General features: G+C 51.5%; 1 protein-coding gene across 4 annotated transcripts in view; it reads right to left on the bottom strand.

Moving 5' to 3' along the window:
- Positions 1-273: 273 nt before the first annotated feature.
- Positions 274-25527, bottom strand: part of FADS1 (fatty acid desaturase 1) — a 401042-nt gene continuing 375788 nt past the window's right edge. For all 4 annotated transcript variants that reach the window (XM_085648547.1, XM_085648549.1, XM_085648546.1 and 1 more), the window contains 2 exons: positions 4930-5055; positions 274-3635 (listed from right to left, as the gene is read on the bottom strand). In XM_085648547.1, coding sequence (XP_085504673.1) covers positions 3584-3635; positions 4930-5055 — 178 coding nt within the window. In that variant the 3' untranslated portion in view covers positions 274-3583. The remainder of the gene's footprint in view (positions 3636-4929; positions 5056-25527) is intronic.

Raw genomic sequence — 25527 nt, forward strand, 5'->3', positions numbered from 1 at the left:
TCTCTTGGTAAACCCATAAGAAGTTGGTTCCAGCTCCTGGGGTTGTCTCCTAAAACCGCTTTTCCTCTTTTCACAAGTTCCTGACCTGGTACTCCAAAAAGACTGATGATTTCCACTGCAGCCACGTAGGTCACTTGAACATCTGATGGAAAAGAGTTGACTCTCTGTGGGTTCCCCTCATGCCTCCAGTTCTTCGTGCCGAAACGTACCCCTTTATGCAGATATGGCACAGTGCCACTAGGCTAATATGTAGAGGAAATCACAACACTAGGCTGAGTTAGCAAAAGCATCAGTGTTTATTAGTCAGTACAGTAGTCTCATCTGACGATACATTTCTACACTCGGCGAGCTCAAGTTAGCACAGAGGTCAAGACAAATAAGACTTGAAGTGGCACAGATATCCATGGACTGACATACTGGCAACTTCTTTTTAGGACACGAGGTTGGCATTGTACCGCCATGTATCAGCTTGCCTTTGGCACCCTGGGTGTAACAGAACATGGGCACGGGTACTCTCGCCATCAGTACTCTATAGAGCAGTGGTCTTCAAACTTCTTAATGCTGTGTTCCCCCTGTCCAACCAAAAAAATCCTCTGGCCCTCTTCAATTTTTTCATAATTATTCTGCTAAATTGGCAATATTTAAATATGTTTAAACATACTTAAACATTGCAGTTAAGCTCTGTTACCCCTTTTTACACATACTCCCAGTCAGGATATACATGACAAAAGTTGTTTCTGACGGCCCACTACAAGGTGGCTTACTGATGCTCGTGTTTTTAACACTTAAAACAAAGCACAATGCTTCTCTTGGCTTGATGCTGGTGCCCCCCTGAGATCACTTAATCCCCCCCCCTCCCCACGGTGGCCTGCCCCCCCAGTTTGAAGACCTCTGCTATAGAGTACGACTTTGTCATAAACAAGCCTGCTTTCAACACATGAAGTGTAACACTGGTACACGGCAACCTATCTTTGACATTTATAGTGTCTCAATATTCTACCAAACCCCGTTTTCAAAACCCAGGTCTGAAAGGTTCACTGGTCGAGATCAGCCAGCCTTTGAAACCCTGAGGTGGAACAGTGACACATATCAGCCTGCCTTTAGTTCCATAGATGGGGACAAACGTAAAACATTGTGAATTTGCCTAACTTTAGTACTCTCGGCTGGCACTGTATTTTGCTAGCACAAATCTACCAGCCTGTAGTACTCGGGTTGTTCACTAGTTCTTTGGGACAAATCTGCAGAACCCTGATATGGCACAATTTCAAATGGGCACATATTGGCCTATCACCAGAAACCTAAGGAAGTATAATATAGCGTAAATCAGTCTAATTTCTGAACGCTCAAATGGCACAATATATTGTTGCAGGTCAACCGCTGTTAGCACCATGAGGTGGCTTGATATTACAATGGCATAGATATTCAGCCATGAGGGCACAGAAACCAGGCAATATTACACTGGCATCTATATAATCCTACCATCACTACAGGACACTAAATTGCTCTGGCCAGTTTAGATCAATCTGCTTGGAGTGCTACAAGTGTACCTGGAGGCAGAGATTAATCTGCCATCGGCACTGCAGACTAGCTTCTGACTACCTCTCCAAACATATGAAAAGTAATCTGGCTCTTCCTTTTGACGTCCCACAGGAACATCAAATCCTTCAATATCTGCTTAAGTTTCATTACACAATGGGCATATTTACAAGGGAATATCGCCGCCAGAACCTCACTTTTAGCGACATTCTGTAGGCGATATGCTCTTCTCCATAATTACAAAGCGGCATTGAGCCACTTTTTGTGACTTAACGCCGCCTTGTAAATAAGGCCCCTTTACACGCATCATTTAGTGCAATATATGTTGCTGTGGGTGTTACATTACAACATCCCTTGCTTTTGGTGCTGCCACATATTTACAAGAAGGTGTAAATCTGAGGCAGCGCCAGAAACTAATTCTATGCAAGAGCAGGCGTTAGAATGGCAAGACGACGAGAAATACTAATATTTCTCCTCACTTTTTGCTTTATGTGTGCTGCATTTTGCAGCGCATATAGCATTTTGCTGTTTCTAATAATGATTGTTCATGTGTAGGAAGGTGTACCTTCCGGCTCAGAAATGTGTAGGAAGGTGTACCTTCCGGCTCAGAAACAATCATTAAATGATGATTAGCTTTTTCTATGTATGCTGCATTCTGCAGCACACACAGAAGTAACCAATCGCTGTTAGTAATTATGTGCAGGAAGCGGCACCTTCCTGCACTTAAACAATCATTCCCTGCAACACGGGCACCCTTGTGCAAGGGTGCCTGTGTTCGCGCTATGCAGCTAAATTTAGCACCAGCGCTAGGAAAAATACGGTGCACCGTTTTCTTGTGAAAACGGTGCATCCCTGCGTTTAGAAAATGTCGGAGCACGGCACTGCCAAATTTGGTGCAGCTCCACGCTCCGATATTTACTTGTAAATATGCCCCAATGTGTTACCCCTTTAGCCGCACAAAGGTACTAGCTAGCAGCCATCAGTCGTCTTCAACACCAAGCGTGAAGTGCTTTGGGTGAATAACGTAACTTTGCTAACTGTGATGTTTATTTTGTTTTAACATGAAGACCCTTCTTCCCCCAGATCCCAGTGCCAAGCTCAGCTGAATTGCCTATTCGTGTTTGCACTGCACGAGGAGAATGTGTGTACTGGGCTGAACCACACCACCAGTGAGCTCGCTGTGTTTTTTTGGAGCTATGTTCACACCAATGACGTCTGCAAAAGTGGCATGCCTAAAACAGTACGATTTAAAAAAAAAAGGCATTCGAGGCTAATTCAGCCTGAATCCATCAACAGTGTGAGGGAAATGGGACACGGGGTGCTTCGTCTTGCTCTGTCCCGGATGTAATGCACTGTAGTGTATCCTGGTAGAAAGCTTTCCGCCTTCTGGGCAAAAAGGATTACAACTCTACCTTTCTTGGAATAATCATAAATGAAAGAGAGGGCTGCCACAGTATGTGTTTGTGCGTGGTACTCCATAAGAAACGGCCTTAGCAATGCAGCGGTCATATTTGCAACTGATCTATTGATACGTGAACGCTACACTACATGTAAACCCCGGCTTTATCGTCTAGCCCGTTTGCTCTTTTCGGGAAGGCAAGGTAGCATTGGGGAAAAAGTTAAAACGAGTTTGTTATATCTGTTCATAGGTTTTGCCTCCATGGGATATCGCTAAACACAAGTAATAACCGAAATAGCCACACGGTGGCACTACAGCATTGGAAATAAATGCAGGAAGCCCTTGGGCGTGAAAGAGTCGCTCCAGCACACGCCTAGCACAACTGAGAGGCCCAATTAACTGGTTTTGTCTTTCAAAGAATGCCTAAAATTCCGTCAACAAAATCTTGAGCGTTTGAGAACGGAAATCCACGTAGATTTTGCGTATATAGCAGTCATCTTCGGACTCCGGAGCCAGACGCTATGAGGGGAATCAAGAGTTGGGTAAAGGCCAGATATTTTGGAACGGGGCAGGTTCCGACCCTCAGTTTGCCGACCGGACACCTCTAAACCGCCATAGTCCTCAATGCTTGGCTTCCCGCAGTCCCAGTTATTTGTGTAGATATGCGTCCAGCCACAGTTCCCCCGACTCCTTCAGAGAGCTGCAAAACAAGAAAGGCAGCAAGCAATCAATGCTAGGACGAGGTGTCAAGAGATATCAATACACAATCGCTGAGCGGCCAGTGGACGGCCGAAACCGTAACTTCTTAGCTATCCTCTATCTTCTTGCACCTGTAGCGTAAGCAAACCTCAGACTCCACCCCGCAAAGAAATGATGAGGGGGGCCGTAATACCCATATCCGCGAGCTGACAAACTGAGCGCCGCCTCTTTTATGTATAGAAGACTGTCGCCCCAACGCGGGGGAGTCTGTCAAGTCCCTGCCTTAGACCGTCTGAGTGACGCTAGTTTGAGAACTGACCTAACACCAAGGGGGATATGTACAAGAAAATATTGGGGCGCAGTGTAATGCCAAATTTGGCAACGCCGCACTCACACATTTTCAAAGGGCAGAGATGAGCGTATTTACCAAAATACGGAGCCCACCCTAGCGCTGGCGCTAAAAACGCTGCCTAGCACTACCAGCATCCTTGCACCATGTTGCAAGGGTGCCTGCGCTGAAGCGCAGAGAAAGGGCAAAATACGAGGAGAAATTAATAATTTCTTCTTTCTCCTCATATCGCCATGCTAAGACTAGGTTTTTGGCGCTTCCCCATCCTGGTAAATATGGGGTAACGTCAAAAAGCAATGGGTGTGTTGAGGTGGAACACCCACTGCAACATCCATTGCCTGCCCCTTTACCGCAGTGGACCGCTGTGTAAAGGGCCATACTTACAAGGTGACGTTAAGCCACATTAAGTGGCTTAATGCCTCCCTGTAAATATGGGGTTTGGAGCACCGCCACCAGAGTGTCAGAAAAAGTGACGGTCTGGTGGTGTTGGGGGCTTGAAATATGCCCCTTACTGTCCTGACGACCACTAAGTCACCCTAATGAACAACTGCAGCACACACTGCAACAAGGCAGAGAGGGCCACCCATGACCCATCTTCATCTTTATTATGTGACCTAGCATTGCCTCCGCTTTTCCTCATCGCTACACAACTGCGCCAGATCATTCTCCCCCCCACACACGCAGACGCTGAACTCCATCCTTCAAGATGATACTCTAGCTTTCCTAATTTCTACCCGATTATCTCTCGCCTACTTCCATCTTTATCTGGATGCCCCACTCACCTCTGCCCATCTCTGTCTTCCTCTATCCAGCTGCCCCCCTAACCTCTCCTCATCAACTAAGCATCGCATCCCCCATCACAACCCTCCTCAACCTATAGCTTTCTCATCTGGTGGTGGCGTAGCTACAGGCTTTTACTGTTGAGTAGTCAGAAGCGGTAACTTACTGCACAATGTCTGCGAAGGCCGTCAGTAGCGTCTTTGACTGGTACTCAATGCCATACTTGGCACACAGCGACTTGACTAATGGAGCCACCTTCCAGTAGTTGTGTCTGGGCATAGTCGGAAACAAACTGTAGCAAAAAAAAATCAAAAGTGAGCAGCTGTGCAGCTACGCACGGACAAGCAATCCCACCTGTGCAGTTTGGGCGCACAGTGAGAAGAAGAAAAGGGAACAAAATGCCGGATAGAAGAGAGCTGGCAGTGAGACAGGATATCACAGAAGGGCAAAGCTGCAGATGGAGAAACCTGAAATTTAAAGAACACCGTGGCAGTTTATGAGGAGGTGCTTTTGGGTGGGGGCCGGGGGAAGGAGTATTAGGGACATGGGTGGAGATAGTTGCGATTCTGAAAGAGCACTGAGGCTGACAGGACGGAAGGTGGCTTGGGATATCTGTGATACTGCAAGAGTACTCTGTGTGACAGGAAGGGGGGTAGGACATGGGTGGAGATGGAGTAGTTTCTTACCTGTAACTCCAGTTCTGTAGTAGGGGTATCTCTGTTATAGTCATAATCTATGAATAATCCCCGCCCATGTGCGGGGACCCCGGAGCAATCAAAAATATCTCTTAAGCTGTCCCGCATTTGCAAACCTGCAAAGACACTTAAGAGACAGACAAAATAATACAGCCTAATCACAACAAGGCTGCACTAGCCAGCACTTCCTCTGAAGTGAACACAAAAGCCAAAATAAAGTTGAAATGTCATTTTTATTCACATTTGACATGTTCCTTTATTATCACACACTCCCTTCACCAAAATCCCTTTAAACAATAGAGAGGAAGGGGTGGACAGACAAGCCCTATAGGCTGTCATTATGTGTCTGCTAAAGGGATACCGTGCCTTTAAGAAACTCTCCAGAGACCCCCGGTATCCCAGGATGCACAGCCAACACAAGTTACTTTCAGTTCTTTTTGAAGGTGTATAACAACAGGCCTGATACCGTCAGGTTACTCCACCGGGGAGGAGGGAGGGTCGCTTATGACTATAACAGAGATACCCCTACTACAGAACTGGAGTTACAGGTAAGAAACTACTCCTTCTGTAGTAGGGGATCTCTGTGTATAGTCATAATCTATGAATAGAATGGCAAGCCCATCCCAACCAACAAGAAGCGGTGGAGTAAGACCAACCACCAACAAATCAATGTGCAAACAAATTCCTCAGCGAAGCCTGTCCAACCTGCGCATCTGCCCTAGCATCAGAATCCAGGCAGTAATGCTTTGTAAACGTATGGACTGACTTCCAGGTGGCAGCCTTACAAATGTCAGCAATGGGAACATTCCTAAGCAAAGCGGTAGTAGCCGCCTTGCCTCTAGTCGAATGTGCCGTAGGCTTACCCCCTAATGTTTTATTAGCTTTTTGGTAACAAAGCTGAATACAGGAAACAATCCATCTGGAAATGGACTGCTTTGAGGTAGCTAAACCAGTTCTCACCGAACCATAATTAACAAACAGTTGATCCGATCTGCGGATATCTGTTGTCTTATCCAGGTAGAATTTCAACACCCTACGCACATCAAGTGAATGCAGAGACCTCTCCGCCGGAGAGGAAGGATGCTGAAAAAACGTAGGCAAAGTTATCATCTGATTCACATGGAAATCTGATATTACCTTAGGCAAAAATTTAGGATGGGTACGCATCACTACTTTAGAAGCATGGAAAACAGTATACGGCTCTTGGCAACACAGAGCCTGAATCTCACTCACCCTCCTGGCCGATGTAATGGCCACAAGGAAGGCAGCCTTCCAAGACAAATACTGCAACGAAGCCTTATGGATAGGTTCAAAAGGCTCCCTCATCAATCTAGATAACACCACATTCAATTCCCAAGGTGGAGAAGGTCTTCTAACAGGGGGAAACACCTTACGCAAACCCTCCAAAAAATCCTTAATCACAGGGATTTGAAAAAATGAGGTTTGAGAAGGGCCCTTCCTATACGCAGTCAGAGCTGCGAGATGAACCTTAATAGATTGAAAATTAAGCCCAGACTGAGCTAACTGCAGCAGATAAGGCAAAATAACGTCTTCTTTACAGGATGTAGGGTCAAAGTCCTTCGCCTTGCACCATAAGCAGAATCTCTTCCACTTATAGGCGTAGGAAGTCCTCGTAGACGGTCTCTTAGCCTCTTTCAAGATCTCCATACAGTCCTGAGGCAGGTTCACGTGTCCATACTGCACTAGCTCAGGAGCCATGCTGCCAAACTCAAGGACGAGAGATTGGGGTGAACCATCTGCCCTCCGAACTTCGTGAGAAGGTCCGGCCGGCACGGCAGGCGTCGGTGTGGCAGAACAGACCGGTGAAGAAGGTCGGTGAACCACCATTGCCTCGGCCACTCCGGAGCAATCAGGATCATTCTGGCTCTGGATTGCGACAGCTTGATCAGCACCGCCGGAATCAGGGGAATGGGTGGAAAGGCGTAGAGAAAGCTGTCGGACCAGCTGATCCATAGGGCATTCCCCAGCGTCCCTGGTTGGTAGTACCTGGACGCGAAGTCGCGGCATTTGCTGTTTTCTGCCGTAGCGAACAGATCTATATCCGGAGTGCCCCATTCTGCGAAGACGTCTCTTAGCACGTCGTCGTTTAGCACCCACTCGTGGTTCTCTTGAACGAGCCTGCTGAGCACGTCTGCTTGGGCATTCTGCACTCCCGGCAGGTGGGTCGCCGTGATCGTCAGATTCCTGGCCACCAGCCAGTTCCAGATCGCCTGTGCCTCCCGAGACAGGGTGCGTGAACGGGAGCCCCCCTGCTTGTTGAGGTAATACATGGTCGTAGTATTGTCCGTCTGAACCAGCAGGGAGGACGTCCTGAAGGAGGGATGGAACGCCTTCAAGGCCAAGTGTACTGCTCTGAGTTCCAAAAAGTTGATATGGTAAGTCGTCTCCATCTGCGACCATATCCCCTGAATCTGAAGAGGGCCCGAATGCGCTCCCCAGCCCTGGAGAGACGCATCGGTCACTATGGTCTGGACCGGAATGTCCTTGTGAAAAGGAGTCCCCTTGCAGACATTCTCTGGGGAACACCACCATTTCAGAGACTGCCGAGCGTGCTGAGACAACTGGATCTTGTCCTCCCAACGCCCCCGCCTCTGGTCCCATTGATCCTCCAGACATTCCTGCAGGGGCCTCATATGCAGACGTGCATTGGGGGTGAGGAAGATGCAAGAAGCCATCGACCCCAGTAAGGACGACACCGTCCTCACCGTAGGAGAGCGGGCTGAGATGAGATGCAGAGCCTTCCCACGGATTGATAAGCGTCTCTCCTCCGAAGGACACACGCTTGCGGTCAAGGTATTGACTGAAGCCCCCAAGTACTGGAGACACTGCACAGGGATCGGCACTGACTTCGTCATGTTGATGTGCAGCCCCAGACGGTGAAGCAAAGCCGCCGTCCTGTTGAAATGGCACTGGGCTTCCTGATAAGTGGACGCTTTGATCAACCAGTCGTCCAGGTATGGGTACACAAACACCTTGGTCTTCCGCAGGTGTGCCGCGACCACTGCCATGCACTTGGAGAACGTCCGCGGTGCAGACTTCAGGCCAAACGGGAGTACTGAATACTGGTAATGGTTGTTGCCTACCAGAAACCTCAGGAACTTGCGATGCTTTTGGTGCGATCGGCACATGAAAGTAAGCGTCCTGCAGATCTATGGCGCACAGCCAGTCTCCTCGATGCAACTGAGGGTAAATCTGATGCAGGGACAACATACGGAACTTTTCTCGGCGGATCCACCTGTTTGCTTGACGCAGATCCAGAATAGGCCTGAACTCGTTCTTGTCTTTTTTTCTTACGAGAAAGAACCGTGAGTAGAGACCTTTTCCTTTTTGCTTCAAAGGAACAGCTTCTATCGCCTTCTTTTTTAACAGAACGTCTGCCTCCCGCTGGAGCTCCCGCACCATGTTGGAGGAGCGCACTGGTGGAATCTGTGGAGGCGAACTGGTGAAACGAAGACAGTAGCCATTGCAAACAATATTCAGCACCCACTTGTCCTGCGTTATTGTCCTCCACTCTGCCAGGTAGTGTTGAATACTTCCCCCCACCGGAGCGGGTAACGGATGAGGGGGCTTCGACCCGGCCGGGCCTTTGTTCCCCGCCGAGGACTGATGCTGGCCTCTGCCCCTCTGGCGCTTCTGAAAGGGCTGCCTCTGGTACTGCTGCTGTTGCTGGGGCTGTTGCTGGGGGCCCGACTGACGCCCTTGGCCCCTCTGCTTGGTGTAGCGCCTGCCCGAGGAACGGAAGGACCTCCTCTGCTCCTTAGGCCGCTCCAGCCCCACCGCCTTCAGAGTTTCCGCCTCAGCCTTCATGCGGGCCATCTCGTCATCCGCATGTGACCCGAATAGCGTCGTGCCAGAGAATGGTAGATTGGCGATCTTCTGCTGCGCTTCCGGCTTGAGCGGAGTCAGCCGCAGCCAGGAATGCCTCCTCATGTGTATGCCATGGCAGTACCCATGGGCCGCCAGCAGCGACACGTCCCCCGCCGCACTGATGATCTGATTAGAGACCATCATGCCCTCGTTCAGCACCTCTTGAAAATCCTCCCTCTTGTCTCTGGGCAGGGAGGCCGCGAACTGTTGCAGGGAGTCCCAAAGAGACCTGTCATAGCGCCCCAACAGAGCGGAGGCGCTAGCGGCCTTCATCGTAGTGGCCGACGTGGAGCACATCCTCCTCCCCAAGGAGTCCATTTTGCGACTCTCCTTATCCGGGGGAGCCGTGGATGAAGGCGTCGTAGAGTGTTGCTTACGAGCCGCCGCCACGATAACAGAATCCGGTGGGGGATCCACTCTGAGGAACGCCGGATCCGAGTCAGGAGCCCTGTACTTTTTCAACAGTCTTGAGGGCGCCGGCTTCACCACGGCCGGCGTTAAGAACACCTCCATAGCAGGTTCCTCCAACCCTGGGACCAGCGGGAGGAGGGGGCGCGACAGATGTACCTTATGCAAAGTCTCAAAAATCACAGAAGTAGTGGGAATAGGGGTAGTCACTGATATCCCCAACTTCGCAGCCCCTCTCAGCAACACCTCCTGGAACGTGGCAATGTCATCCACTGGAGAGACGCGGGTAGGAGGCGTCTCCGACAGCGAGGGCGAAAACTTGCCAGCCCCAGAAGAGTACGTGCCCCTCGACCCTCTGGAACGAGACCGATACCTCCGTCGACCATGTCCAGAGCGAGTGGAGGATCTGCGCCTACTCTGTGATCGTCGGCGAGAGCGAGATCTCTGCCGGTGAGGAACCCTCGGGGAAGGAGGCGGTGGCTGCGGTGGCGAAGCAGGCAGCTGAGGCACGGGCAGAGGCAGCGGAGGAGGAGGAGGAGGAGGAGGAGGAGGAGGAGGAGGAGGAGGAGGAGGAAGAGGAGGAGGAGGAGGAGGAGGAGGAGGAGGAGGAGGAGCAGGCACCGGTGGAGGCGCCGGTGGAAGGTCGGGCACCGGAGGCAAAGGCGGCCGCTGGGTACGCAGCGGGGTCAGATGATCCGAAGCCCCATCACTTCTAGCCGGAGAGCCCCCATCATTGTCCGGGCTCGCGGCCACTCTCCTCTTCTTGGCGGGCCTGTCCCGCGTGGAAGCCACCGAAGGAGAACGTCCGCGCCTCCCCGATCCCCGACTGGAGATCGTGATCACAGAGGACGTATTCCCCGATGTCTGGGACGTCGAACTGTACGTCGACCTCGTCCGGCGTCTCTTCGCCCTCGACGACGAGCGCCGTCCCGCAGTCGATCGTCGTCTCGACGTCGACCCACGTCTCCTCGACGTCGACCCATGCCTCCTAGGCGTCGAACCCCGCCTCGATCTCCGTCGCCGAGGTGTCTGCCTCGACGTCGACTGCCGCCTCGACGTCGACCACCGGTGTCTCTGCGTCGACCGCTGGGATCTCGACGTCGACCGCTGGTGTCTCGACGTCGACCGCTGGTGTCTCGACGTCGACCGCTGGTGTCTCGACATCGACCGCTGGTGTCTCGACGTCGACCTGTGTCTCGGCGTCGACCGCCTCCGCCTCGACGGCGGGCGCCGGGATCTCGGCGTCGACTCCGTCAGCGTCGAGCCGTGGGTAGACGGCGGCGAGTGAAGTCCATGGGGCTCGGTACGACGTCGATGTGTTGTGGACGTCGACCGTGACACCTGCGACGGCGACCCGGTCCCGGGTCTCGCCGGCCCCTCCCTCGACGTCGAACGCCGAGGCTGCCGCGATCCAGAGCCCTGGATCGACGGCGAACATACCGGTGCCTTCTCTCTCGCCGTCGACGTCGTCGCCTTCGACGTCGAACGCGACCTACCAGCCGGTAGGTGCCGTCTCTGCTCCTTGCTCTGCCCGGAGGTCCCTCCAGGGGCTGAAGCATGGGCGGAGGAGGGGGAATGGGACCCTCCATGCCCTGAAGTCCCACCGGTCCTCTGCAACTCCTGTCCCTGAAGGCGAGTCTTCTCCCTGTCCCTCAGGGTCCTTTTCGAAAAGGTGCTGCAGATGTCACAGGCAGCCGGGACATGTGAAGGCGACAAGCAGAGGATACACACATCATGTGGGTCCGTCTTAGCCTTCTTCCTCCCACACTCAGGGCATTTATCGAATAAAGCCATGCTGAGAGTGGGCCAAAACTGCTCCAGATTGCAGGCAGTAGTAGACAAAGGCTTTAGACGTCGAATGAAACCACTATTAATCCAAAAAATCCGATTTTAATCAATTAAACCACCCAAAAGGGTAGAGCTCAAGCTCCAGGGTCCTGCTAGCAGGAGCCGGAAAAAAGAACTGGAAGTAACTTGTGTTGGCTGTGCATCCTGGGATACCGGGGGTCTCTGGAGAGTTTCTTAAAGGCACGGTATCCCTTTAGCAGACACATAATGACAGCCTATAGGGCTTGTCTGTCCACCCCTTCCTCTCTATTGTTTAAAGGGATTTTGGTGAAGGGAGTGTGTGATAATAAAGGAACATGTCAAATGTGAATAAAAATGACATTTCAACTTTATTTTGGCTTTTGTGTTCACTTCAGAGGAAGTGCTGGCCAGTGCAGCCTTGTTGTGATTAGGCTGTATTATTTTGTCTGTCTCTTAAGTGTCTTTGCAGGTTTGCAAATGCGGGACAGCTTAAGAGATATTTTTGATTGCTCCGGGGTCCCCGCACATGGGCGGGGATTATTCATAGATTATGACTATACACAGAGATCCCCTACTACAGAAGTACAAGTTACTTACCTTCGGTAACGATGTATCTGGTAGAGACGATTTTAGCCGCAGATTCCTTAACGTAGAATTATCCCCAGGCGTGAGACTGGACTCGGAAAACTTTCTTGGCCAGCATCTCTGCGCACCGGGGGGCGGTACCACGCGACTTCGCCCGACGTCCTCCGCAGGCGTGTCGTCAGCGAGGTCACATAAGCCCCACCCTGGCGCGCTGACGTCAGTTTGCTTTGGAGAACGTTTCCGTGCCACAACGCGGAGCCATCACAACAAAACTGAGAAGAGCATGGGAACAGTGTGCGAAAAAACCAGAGAAACAAAAGAGAGAGAAACAAAAGGTGAGAAACAGCACCAGGGGGCACCAAGGCACCAGAAGGCGACAACAGCAAGCCAGAGCAGGAAAAGAACAGAGCGCCACTCTGAAAAACAACTGTGCAAGCCAAGGCGCAAGCACCAGGTGGCAGTAAAGCACCAGAAGGCCAGAGCAGCGAAGCCATAGCAAGAAAAGAGCAAAACACCACTCCGTGGAACCACCGTGCAGGTCCAGGCAAGAGCCCTCCTGGAGGCGCAAGCATGTGAAAGCACCGTAACAGAGAGAGAGAGAGAGAGAGAGAGAGAGAGAGAGAGAGAGAGAGAGAGAGAGAGAGAGAGAGAGAGAGTGTGAGTGAGAGTGAGAGAGAGAGCCTGCAACCACAACCACAAGGGGAAGGGCCACAAGTCCAGAACAGAGAAGCAACAGCAATCCATCCCAGACTACACCGCCAAGGATGGCCATACCACTTGAAAGGAGTAGGAGGTCAAAGGACAGGTAAGCCCTCCGCAGACTACAGTGCCAAGGAGGGCCACAACCCCTGAAAAGAGCGGGAAGTCAAAGGACAGGTAAAAGAACCCCTAACGATGAAGACCGGTTGGGGATCAGAAATTCCAACATCAAAGGAAGGAGCAAAAGTAGGCCCCCACGCTGGAGTGAAACCAGCTGGAGGAATGCCTGACCGGAAGAAACAAAGAGGACATCCACAGAAGACAAGTCACCCAGAGGGAGGCGACTGCAGGAACCCAAGCAGAGGGTCCTCGCAGAAAGGGGAGGAAGGGCGGGTCGTGAAGGAATCTGCGGCTAGAATCGTCTCTACCAGATACATCGTTACCGAATGTTAGTGACTTGTACATCTGATAGAGACTACTAGCCGCAGATTCCTTAACGTAGAATAGATACCCTACCTATACCCAGAAGGGAGGAGGGCCTGCGAGAGAGCCTTCCCGCCAGGAGAGACACAGGGCCCCAGCAGGGGACATGTCACAGGGACAAGAAGGGAAAGGCCAGGAAGACCTAAGCCCAACCAAGGGAGAGCCGCCCAACACCCCGTAGGGGCAGACAGTGCCTTAAATCTTCAAGAAACACAAGGACCACCTCAACCCCAGGGAGAAGAGGTAGAACTGGAGGCAGGACCCACCTGAAGAAACACATACACAGTAACAGAAAAGATCTGCACACACCCCCCCCCGCAGCAAACAGCGGACAAGGCAGGGACGGCTACACCACCGAAAGTGCAGACGGAAGAAGAAAGGCACTAGAGAATACATCAAAGGCCACAACGGCGTAGCAGAACAAACAGGCCCGCACTGGCATGCACAGCCCGCAGCAGGAAACACCACGGAACGGTGCACCCAGGATAAGCTAGATGCCGGTCGAAGGCAGAGGTAAGGAAGGGCAAGAAGGGCCCGGACACACCCCAAGGGAGGGCCCGGCACACACTGACCCATGAAAGAAGAGGAACCAGGAAGAAAGGAAGGAAGGAAGAAAGAAAGACAGAAAAACGGGGGACGGACCAAGCCGTCCACCCGAACACAAAAACCGGGGAAACCAGTCCCTCCGCGGAACACCAGACAGAGGACCAAGGCGGACAGAAGCGCAAAACTGCTACAATGCAATGCCGCAGACAGCAGGCCGGACTAGACCAGCGACACAGCGATCCAGGAGAAGGACGGACCGGGGCGCAACACAAGCCACTCCAAAACCATCAGCAAGAAGATCGCACCAGCGACATACCGTGACTCCACGGAGAACAGAAGTCCGAAGGACGACCTCACCTCCCCAGCACAAGATAACGCTATATAATAGCTACCATTACCGCACATAGGGCATGTAACATCCCAGAACATGGGAACCCTCTTAGGAAAAAGTTTCAGCAGCAGAGGACAAACAGAAAGACCTGCGGAGAAAACCACAGACGGCTTGCCAATCAGCCAATAAAGAATACACAGAAGGCCTAATCTCAGGGCCTACACGGCTTACAGCCAGAACCATAAGTCAAAACAGGGCCGGACCAGCAGCCAACAGCACCAAGGTCCTAACAAAAGGATCCGCAGGCACATGAACCACACAGAACAAACAACCAGGGTACGCTCTACAAGGCCACAGGAAAACCACGGAAGAACACCTCCCAAAACACAGACCGACTCACAGGTCACTGAGGAGGAGGACGACGCCACCCCGCAAGAAACCTCTGAATGGCAGATTCCGCAGGGGCGTGGAACAAAAGAGTGCCAACAAAAGGAAGGTCCACCAACCATTCCCTCACGTTCTCCGGGAACACACTATTCCGGAGCCAGGCATGCCGACGAAGGGCCACTGAAGAAGCCATCCGAAATGTCCAGAGCCGAACGAAGAATAAAGGACGCCAGCTACCGGCCATCCAACACATGGTGCCTCAGATCAACACAGGCACCTTCCTAAGAAGCGGCAGACATAAGGGACTCCGCCGAGTCTCACAAGCAAGAATTGACCCTTGCCAAAACACAAAGAGTGTAAAGGACCCGCAAAGCCGCACTGGTGGAGGCGAAGATATTGCGCCCCCAGGAATCCAACCAGCGGGCCACGCGCGACGGAGGGCACAACATTGATGGCAGGGAGGAAAAGGCAGTCTGCAAAAGAGGGCCCCGGGTGGAGGGAAAGACAGACAGGGTCATGCGGTGCATAAGCGCTGGGGCACCGGGTCCCCCGTGGCGGGCCGCCCCCAAACCCCAAAAAGAGACATGTGAAGCGAAGCGTCAAAGAGAAGAAGCAGCTCCCTACCCCCATAACCCTGATGGAGGACTTCCAGAAGATGATCTGTGGGGAAATGGGCAGCTGGATCGCCCATGCGCAAGATCCCCCCCGCAGTGGAAACAGCCCGAGCAAAACCACTACCGGCCTCTGTCGGGCCCCGTGGAGGGGAAAGCAGTTCCTCGGTGGGAGACGGCTGCAAACTAAGGCGGCCGTCCCCCAGGCCAATCGGAGGAAGGAAAGGCCAAGTCTGAAAAGGAGGAGGAGGGGTGGCCGAGGCATGGGGAACTTGAGGACCTTCCGGCGAAGACTGCGGGCGCGGCGACGCCGATGAGCCGTCTTTGGAAGACGCTGGGGAAAACTCCACGACGTGGCGGCCCGTCTCCGGAGAAGACGAGAACAACAAGCGCCGAACCTCTGGGGAAGAGGGAGCGTCTGAAAACGACCCGACGCCGTAGTGTCCGTGACCGGTGTTAGGTCAACGTCGACCGGCGCCAAATGGGACGCCGGAACAATCTCCGCCACAACTCGCGGCGCGGGAGACCGGAGCGGCTGAGGAATGGCGCCGAAAAGGCGTCAAACTCGACCTCTGACGAGGCAGCCGCCTGCGAGGACATACGAGGGGGAGCCGGGGACACGCCCGACCTCTAGCCGGCCCCTGCGACGCCACCAGGGCCAGCAGCCGCCAACGCCTGAGCGGCGTCACCTCGGCCTCGGACAAGACCGCCGCCTACCCAGAGGACCAAGGGGCACCCGAGGACACGCCCCGAGCCCCGGTAACCTCCCGCGACACCACAGGGACTCCCGCGGGGGTTTGCGGCGAGGCAGAGGCGCCGTGGTCCAAAGGAGGGAACCCTGAAGGGCCGCACCCCGACAGCACCACATCCTCCGAACCTGGATCCGAACCTGTCGGGGCCGGGGCTGCCGGCGACGTCGCAGGAGTCCCCGCACGCGGCAAGGGATCCGCAGGCGTCCCAGGAAGGGAAGAAGGAGATGGAAGAGCCAAAGAGGCTTGCAAGGCCGCCGCATAGGCCTCCATCTGGGCTCTGGTCGCCCTGCGCCGGGGAACGGCGAATAGGATGGCGACACGCGGGGCTGCACCACCCTCGGAGACTCCACGCCCCCTACAGGCCAGAGACCGGGACTCGGTGACAAACTGCGACACTTACCAACAGGTGAGCGATGCCCTTGCGGCCTGGGAGAGAGACGATGTCGGAGAAGCCATCCGCTGGGGATGGACGCGGCGACGACACCGACCTGGACATGCGTGCCGACAGGAGCTTCATCCGGCGCTCTCTCCGGGACTTCGGCTTCATCTGCTGACACGCATCACAATCCATTAAGGAATCTGCGGCTAGTAGTCTCTATCAGATATCTTTGATACTGAAAGAGTACTGAAGCTGACGGGGTGGGTGGCATATGGCTGTCAGTGGGGATATCTGTGATACCGACAGCATCCTGTGGCTGACAGGAGGGGGTGAGGTGAGTACAGTGGTGCTCGAACAATTTTCACAATGGTGGTGCTACCATCAGTGTTAGTCACTGAAATCACAGGGATTGTGAACAATTCAAGCGTGACACTAAAAACAAGTGTAGCAGGTGAGCCACTCCCAGATTGGTAAGGGTGTTTTATGTAGCCTGCGCTGCATTTTGCAGCACGCTTTTGTAGATATATTACTAAAGTGTGATGTGGTAGCATTCTGTCATTTACGGTCGTCACATTTTTTATTGAAAAGCCACATTTGCAGAAACATGCATTTTTACTGATTGAACTATATAGCACGCCAACAATAATGTGTGGAAGTCAGGTTTCACTCTATTTATCATTTGCGCATCACCAAATAAAGTGCCTTGATTTGATCGTATTAAAATCTTTTCCATGTTTGCATCATACTACAGAATTACCAAAAAATTTGCTTTATTTGTGCTTTCCTGACTGTTGCTATAAATTGAATATTTTGTACTGTTCATTTACAGTTATTTAAATGTTGATGTGCATTGGGGAAAAATGACATTCTACAGACTTTACTTTCACATTCCCCGTAACCCAGCAAGACTGTGACATAGCTCACTTTACAAAATCCTCTAGCTTTTGTCTGCTGTCAGGAAAAGACAAGTACACCAATCTCAATGTTAGGAGTATAAGCAGCAATTTGACAGAAGACAAAGCCTGATATTTGACCTCTGTCTTTGAACACACAGCAAATGTAAAACGATACAATCAAAATATAAAGGCATCTTTATTGATGATTCACCTGCTGAATTCCAGCATGGTTATTTTGAGTGGGCTGCAGCACCACCCGCCCTCCCCCGCAAGCCTACTTCCAGTGCTTATGGCCGAATAGGGCTGTGGGTGAAGATATCTGCGATACCGAAAGAGCGCTGTGGTTGATGCAAGACAGCGGAGAAGGGACGGTATGGAGGTACTGGATCACAAATGAGTGTAGCAGGCGAAAGCTAGTGCCAGAGGTTGAGATTGTTCATATCTAGCATGTGAGCTATGTTGGACTCCAGGTAGGACAGTTAGATACATTCAGTCTGTGACAATCAGTCCTCCATTCCTCTTTTTGAGGAATCACCTTCAATTTGGATGTGAAAACCTTAGTAAGAATTGCTAGAGCTTTCTTTTCACAGAACTTGTCACTGTTGCTTATAGAATATCCTAAACTCTTCAGGTAACGTGAGGCTGATGAACCAGAAGCCGGCTAGAAAACAGCACTCTGTTTTGTACTACACCCAGGTACATAGGACATGTTTAAGTGTGAGTGTTTTATGTATACATTTATAAAGTTCTGTACACTGCTGAAATTGGAGGAAAAAAGTACTCTAGGAACCCATAAACTTGGGGATCTCTATGTGTGGAAGAGGAAAGTGGGTTGAGTCATGAGGGGCGGAGCTTGAAAAGCCAAGTCTGACAGTCAACATACAAATTTATTTAACAAGGACAAATGTCACAGAAAATCTGTTCTAGCTTACTTAAGAGGTTACAAATCGACCACATTAAAAAAAAAAAACCTTACAGGGTTACAACACTTGCTGCAGGGATCTTTGTGTGCCCAGCAATTTTTAGGGGAATATAACAGTGGCAAGATAACTCTGGTGGTTTATGCAGTTCAGGGAGAGTTCTTTGTTTTGCCCAGTAACAGTTTTGACTCAATGTAGCACATCCACACCTGGACCATGCCCAGCGCGTTAGGGACCCTGGCTCTCTGCCCACATACAGCTACACCAGCGCCGAGTTGATAGCCATGAACCCCGCAATAACTTCAACCACGCATCTCCTCGCTCAACAGCAGGACCATTTTCCTGCCATCACTGTCTACTCTCCTGTGACGTCAGAACTCCCACAACTGCACAACTGGGACCCTCACCCCGAAATCATGCTGGGAAATTCAACATCATACTGGATAGCAAACTCACCATGAAAAACAAGATCAACGCGTATACTCTGCCTGCTTCCACACTCTCCACATGCTCCGGAAAGTCTTCAAGTGGCTCCCAGTCAGCACCAGACACACCGTCACCAAGGCCCTCATCCCTAGCCGCCCGGACTAAGGCAACACACACTACGTAGGAATCATCTCACACCTACTAAAGAGACTACAGATCATAAGAGAACTTGTCCTCGATCCCTGCAGACAGGACCACATCACCCCACATCTCAGGAAACTCCAATGGCTTCCTGTCCTCAAGCGGTGCCAATTCAAGATGCTCACCCACAAGGCCCTGCACAATCAGGGATGGGCCTACATCAATCACCATTTGAACTTCTACCAGTCATCCAGACACCTGCCTCCACCTCCATATCCTTCGCCCAGACCCCAGCATCCGCTGAAGCAAGAGCAGCAGACTCTGTTTCTCATACCTGGCCACAAAGACCTGGAATAGCCTCCCCCTCCACTTCTGGACCTCCCCCTCCCTGCAGGAATTCCGAAAGGATCTGAAGACATTACTGTTAGACTGATTCCACCCAGCAGCAGAAACCCTTAGTGCCTGGATACCCTTGGTGGTAATATGCAATGCTATACAAATCTCATTTGATTGATACAGTGTTAAAGTGCCTGCTGTAAAACAAATTGTGTAACATGCAGATCGCAGATTCTTATTTATGTAGACAGGTAAGTGGGCTATTGATTTTGACTGAGATAATGTTGTTAGTTCCAGTTCATAAGTTGCAGTCCTTCTAATGTAACAGTGATCTTTTTACCGGTATCAAGGAGCTGCATGCAAACTGCAAGTCAATGGTTTAGTTCCTATTTTTCTTAGTCTGTTGTTATTCTAAGTTTGCAATGAAGGGTTTCTCCGGGAATGTATAAAGTCTTGTTAGTACAGTCAACCCCAATCACTGCGTTATGTTTTATATCCTGACTGTGTTTCTCCTGACCATTCACTCTTAACATATGTTCACACGTATGGATGATATGTGATTCCTACACCTTATAATCGTCACTGTTGTAAGTACAATTTGCTGTACACTGATTTATACACTTATATGATACATTTTCTCCGTGTGTGATGTAAAAACACCCTACATATGGATGAGTAGCGCTAGCGCTGTAAAAAAACTAAATAAAAAATAAATTGGTACTGCCGTTTAAATCGTTATTGGTGTAATTACTCATAAAAGCATTAATCTTGTTTCCTTGCAGGGAATGCACATCTCTTACATGGGGGTTGAACAAAGTCCAAAACCTGCTTCCAGGTCATAGTTCCTCTAAAGTACTTGGGAAGTGATAAGCTATGTGGCTTTACTTTCTTCTAATGCATTGGCATTTAGGTGTGACATTCCAGAGAGCTCCCATCCAAGATGATACTTGAACAAAAGAAGGGCTGATGGTTCTTTGAATCAGGCCTTTGTTTTGGGCCCAGCTGGAAGTGAAAAGAATAAAGCTCCTCACCACCTGCAGGTTGTTGCACTAAATGGAATGCAGACAACGTGCGAGTGCTGCTGGATTGTGTACTGCAGTCGGAAAATGACATTAAAACAAATTCAGCATATTTCCTTGGGTTGGCTGGATCCCCGATTAGGCCCAGAAATAGCTGCCAGACCTGGGATCCGGCCTGACCCCCCCCACACCTTACTTTTCAGCACTGGTTCTGTATAACAAACGTTTCTTTAAGACCAATTCAGAGTTTTCAGGTTTTATGGGACGGAATGCCCCATTATACAGTCTACTTCTGTAAAAAATAAAAAGACCAGCAACAGGCTGATCAAGAGGTTTCAAAATGACAAATGGATGTTAAGCACACTGAGAAAATGTTGTTAGGTTCTAGATCTGAGAGAACAGGCAAAGATGGGGTTTACAGAAAAAAGGGTCCTAAAATTAAAAAATATTTGAAGCAAACATGGGAGTTTGGATCTGCTGTGGCCAAACAACTGAAAATGTTAGAAATGAGCAGTAATTGTTCATTCCAAATCAGGTTGACAACATTTTTTGAACCAAGCTGTGGACTTGGCATTCCCTATTTATGCTCTGAAATCTGATGTCCATGCCACCTAACTACTTACTTCCCACCAGACTGAACAGACTAGAGTTATTCTGTTAAATCGTCTTGTTCGCAAAGACATCCATATTCTTTCATCTGCATTGTGTCACCTCATGCTTTTGTGTGTTTACCTTAAGAAGGAAAATGCTACTTAGCCAGTATGCATCTGTTCTTGGCATATAGAGCTGTAGAGTCACATGCTATGCATAGATCGCCATCTGATGTTGGGCCCGAACGTTTGCACTTTTCTTTTTGTTCGAAGAAGTTTTTTCCAGTTACGAGGTAGGTGACTCTCCTTTCAGTGATAGTGCGCGTGGGCATCGACTCCATTGTTAGATTGTTTTCCCGCATAGGGTGAGAATGGAGTAAGTACGAGTACAATAGAGATGTCCATGTGTAATTATCTAAGTAAGACATAAGGGTGGGGATTCATACACGGAAGTTGTTGGCGGGAAAGAGGGAGGAGCAACGGAGGTGAAGCCGAAGAGCGGAGCATGTGAAGAATCGAGAGAGGAGCCCAGCGGAGGAGAAGAGGGGGAAATGCCGAAAAGCGGAAAGCGTGAGGACTCGGAAGAGGAGCCCAGCGAAGCGGGAGACGGGAGTTCGGAGACCCCTGTTACAACATACACTGTGGACAAGCCCGGCGGCCCAGAGAAGGGAGAGGACGCCCCGGGTCCCAAAAGCCACAGGCCTGATCCCGGGTCATGGCCCAAGGCAAGTAGCGTTGAAGGGATCGTTTTGGTGGGGGTGGTGGGGTTCTTCGGGACATTAAGGCACGTGTGGTTTTGGATGTACTTCCCGATTACGTATCCCCTGTAACCCGGTGTTTTCCCGTTTGCTTCCCTTACACAACGTGTGGTGGTGGTGGCACTTAGACCCCCTAACAGGAGACATTGAGCTAATCACGGTATTTTTTCCTTTCCCTTCTTGTGGTGCACCTGGACATAAGAGGCAGCAAGACCCACGGATACAAGCCCCTGAAGGCGGCCAAGAAGGAGAAGACTATCTCCTACCCTTTTTGTTGTTATTGTGTTTCATTTGTTGGAACCAGCCGTTTACTTTTCTGAACATTCCACCAGGTCTATGGGACTGATAAAAGGACGTGCCCATAAAAGACGGCCGTATAATAAAAGAAAGACCCATAAAAGCTACTACTGTGTGTGTCCCGTGTTCCCTTCCACCCGCCGGGCCATTGTGCCGCTTACAAAGTGGTGTCAGAAGTGGGATATTTCCCCTATCCTTGTGTGTCGAACCATGACACAACCCGTGCCTGTGGAGGATGTCCTTGCACAACTGACCAAAGGACAAAGACACCTACAGTTGGTTTTTGAACAGCAGTTGCAGGCGGCACAGATCGAGAGGGAAGCCCTACAAGGGGCAGTGAAAGACCAGGCCAGCCTACTTACTACAAACCAACAGGTTCAGGATACGGCCATATTATGGCTCACTGACGCCATAGTAAACACCATGCGTACGTCCGAATGTCTCCGGGACAGTCCTCCAGAAATATCAGGAAAGGGACAATCCTGATTACTTTTTTCTGAATGAAAGCGGGTGGCATCCACAGCAGCTTGGCCCCAAGAGAGGTGGGGTCAATACATCGCCCCACTCCTCTCGGGCGTGTTGCAAGCTGCCTATCAGGCAGCCAATCCGGCTGGGACTACAGCATATGAAGACGTGAAGAAAGCAATACTGGAAAGGCTGGGCTTCGATCAAGAACACTATAGGAACATGTTCAGAAAGGAAAAATGGTCCGTTGGAGACAATCCTCAGGCATTATTTTACCAGATAAGGGACATCAGCAACAGATGGCTAACCCCGTATGTGTCCACAGTAGAGGAAGTTGTAGAAAACGTCTATCTGGAACAATTCCTAGATGCCCTACCACCCAGTACACGGTCATGGGTGAAGCAACACCCGAATCTCACTCCCACATCAGCCGTAGAAACTGCTTGTGCATTTCACTGGGCCCATGATTTCAGAGCCAGTATCACACGGTCCCAGTACCCTCTTCCCTCAACACGATCCCAGTTATATACGTCCCCGAGAACCCCCATTAGAGTAGAAAGCAAACCCCAGATACCACTCCGCCCAGTCCTTAGACCACACGTCCCACCATCAGGCGCAAGCGGTCAAGGCCCCCAATGTTTCAATTCTGCCGAATGGGGCCATATAGCCAGCCAATGTCCTCACCGTACCCCAGCAGTAGAACCCATGGAGGTGGGATATACCCGGAGCAGGATTTTAGTAACGGGGACGGGTCCTCGCCTGTACAAGAAGGAGGGGTTTTTCAACGGCAAGAAAAGGCAAGCGCTATTAAACACTGGGTGTCATGTCACAGTTGTGGATTGGTCATTGATCGCCCCTCCCCAGATCAGGGACGCAGAACAAGTAAGGGAAACGTGTGTACACGGGGACACCAAGACGTACCCCATTGGTGAAGTCTTGCTAGAGGTAGATAACGACCCTCACCTGAGAAGGGTATGGGTAATACCCTCCTTACCAGAAGCAGTCATTATAGGGACCGATCATCCCAAATTCGAGACATATATGGCGGGAACAAAACGAAGCACCCGGGCGTGGTTACAAGAAGCCCCTTTTAGCGGGGTTGAACCAGAAGAACCAGACATTAGGGTTAAAGAAAGTAGGCAGGAGAAACAAAGAGAGAAAAGGGATTATTCCTAGTCGCAGCTGTCATGTCCTGCTTTTCCTCTTTCCCTTTCAGTCTCTGATGGGACGAAACCCTGTAGCTTCCGTGCAGCCCAGCGGGAGGACAGTTCTCTCACACACGCCTGGGAGCAGGTCCATGAACAACCACCGGAGCAGGTAGGACCTTATTTCTTGGTAAAAAGGGGGTTGTTGTATAGAGCTGTAAAATGGGATCCACAGCCTAGAACACAACTGATTGTACCGACCTCCTTTCGGGAACACGTACTCCTATCGGCCCACAACAAAGCAGGGGGTGGACACTATGGCAAGGAGAATACGGTAAAGTTCCTTCTGGAGTGATTCTACTGGCCAGGTGTGTACAGAGACGTCGCAAAACACTGCGCTGCTTGTACGCGTTGTCAATACACAAATCCTGGGGTTGTCACAAAGGCCCCTTTACAACCCTTACCTATCATTGATATCCCCTTCAAACGGGTTGGGATGGACCTGGTAGGCCCCCTTACTCCCTCAGCCAGAGGACACTGCTACATCCTGGTTATAGTAGTGTTGGACCCGGCCTCGTAGAATGGCCCTCCGTGCCCCCGCACCACCGAAACCTGGTGCCTGCAGCCCAAGCACGCGGCCCAGCCGACCTTTCCCACCAGGACACCTGCACCAACCCCGGACATCCCCGTCCATGGCCTCTCTCCTTTCGGCCACCCCGGGCCCGCGTGCCCACTCCATGCAACAAGATGGCCGCCCGGCTCCAGCGCGACCCGGGCCTCGAGGCGCCACTCCGGCTGGAGGACATCACGCTTCCAGGGGATGAGAGAGGGAGGAGCAGTTTCTATCGCACCTCTGAACTCCCCTGGGACGATGGGTTTCGATCGGCCCTCCGGCCTCCCTGCGGGCTGGCTCCGTGCCTGCTGGGTGTCTGGGACTCCTCCCGACCCGGCCCTGAAAGGATCAAAAGACAATAGCAGGAAACCCCGACAAGCGGCCCCCAGGTGACAAGACCCCTGCCTGCGCAGACTCCGGACATCAAAGCGGGGTCGACCTATAACAAGGGGTGCTCTGAGACTGTCCGGCAGATTCGACGCTGGAACAACGAGAGCCTGCTGACGTGGTCGCGGCTCCTGGAACTTGAACTCGTACCTGAGCCCTGCTGAGTGACTCGCGGCTCCCTGAAGATCGTAAGACCTCCGACTTTGCACCTGAGCCCTGCTGAGTGACTCGCGGCTCCCTGAAGATCGTAAGACCGCCGAACTTGTACCTGAGCCCTGCTGAGTGACTCGCGGCTCCCTGAAGATCGTAAGACCTCCGAACTTGTACCTGAGCCCTGCTGAGTGACTCGCGGCTCCCTGAAGATCGTAAGACCTCCGAACTTGCACCTGAGCCCTGCTGAGCGACTCGCGGCTCCTGGAAGATCGTAAGACCTCCGAACCTGTACCTGAGCCCGCTGAGTGACTCGCGGCTCCCCCAGACTCTCACGGTCCCGCCGGACCCCGACTCCGACCACGTATCCCCCAGCTCGAGGATTGTGAGCTGTGCGCCGGATACGTCCCTGCTTTGAACCGTTACCAGAGACAGTCCCGCTACCCCCTACCTTTCCGAGACTCTTGAGCCCGTGCTCGCCGTGTACATATTTGCCGTGATACCTATTTGATAAAGCTTGTTTCCTGAGAATACCCCGTGTGGTCTCTCTGTGTCGTGTGGTGCCAGAAGTACGATCCTAGTTGCGAGATTCCTCCCCCTGGGGAATCTCTCGCCAGTGCCCGGCTACAATACTACACGGGTGGGACTCAGGGAAGTCAGGACCCCCTTTCCGGGCTCCTCTGAGGTCGCCGTCTAACATTGGTGGCAAGCGACGGGATTCGGGCCCATCACCTAGAGATCGTACAGTGAACAACGGACGCACGACCAACAAAGATGGCAGAAGGAAGCGCCATGAGCTCCGCAGAAACCAACGCCAACAGAGTGTTCCAGGTGGAGCATCTAGAAGAATACACACACAAAGAGCTAAAGCAATTTTGCAAAGAACTTAAAATCGCTACCACTGGCCTCAACACTAAGGAAGACTTGCAGAAAGCACTGAAAACTTGGGTGGAGACCGGGGCCTCCCGCCCGGAAGGCACGGGGGAGCGCCCCGACGAAGCCGAACCCCCTCCAAGTGAAAGCAGCGACAATCAGGTGCGAGGCATTG

This window comes from Triturus cristatus, chromosome 3_2 (genome assembly GCF_964204655.1).
Source record: "Triturus cristatus chromosome 3_2, aTriCri1.1, whole genome shotgun sequence".
In the NCBI taxonomy this organism is placed as follows: Eukaryota; Metazoa; Chordata; class Amphibia; order Caudata; family Salamandridae; genus Triturus; species Triturus cristatus.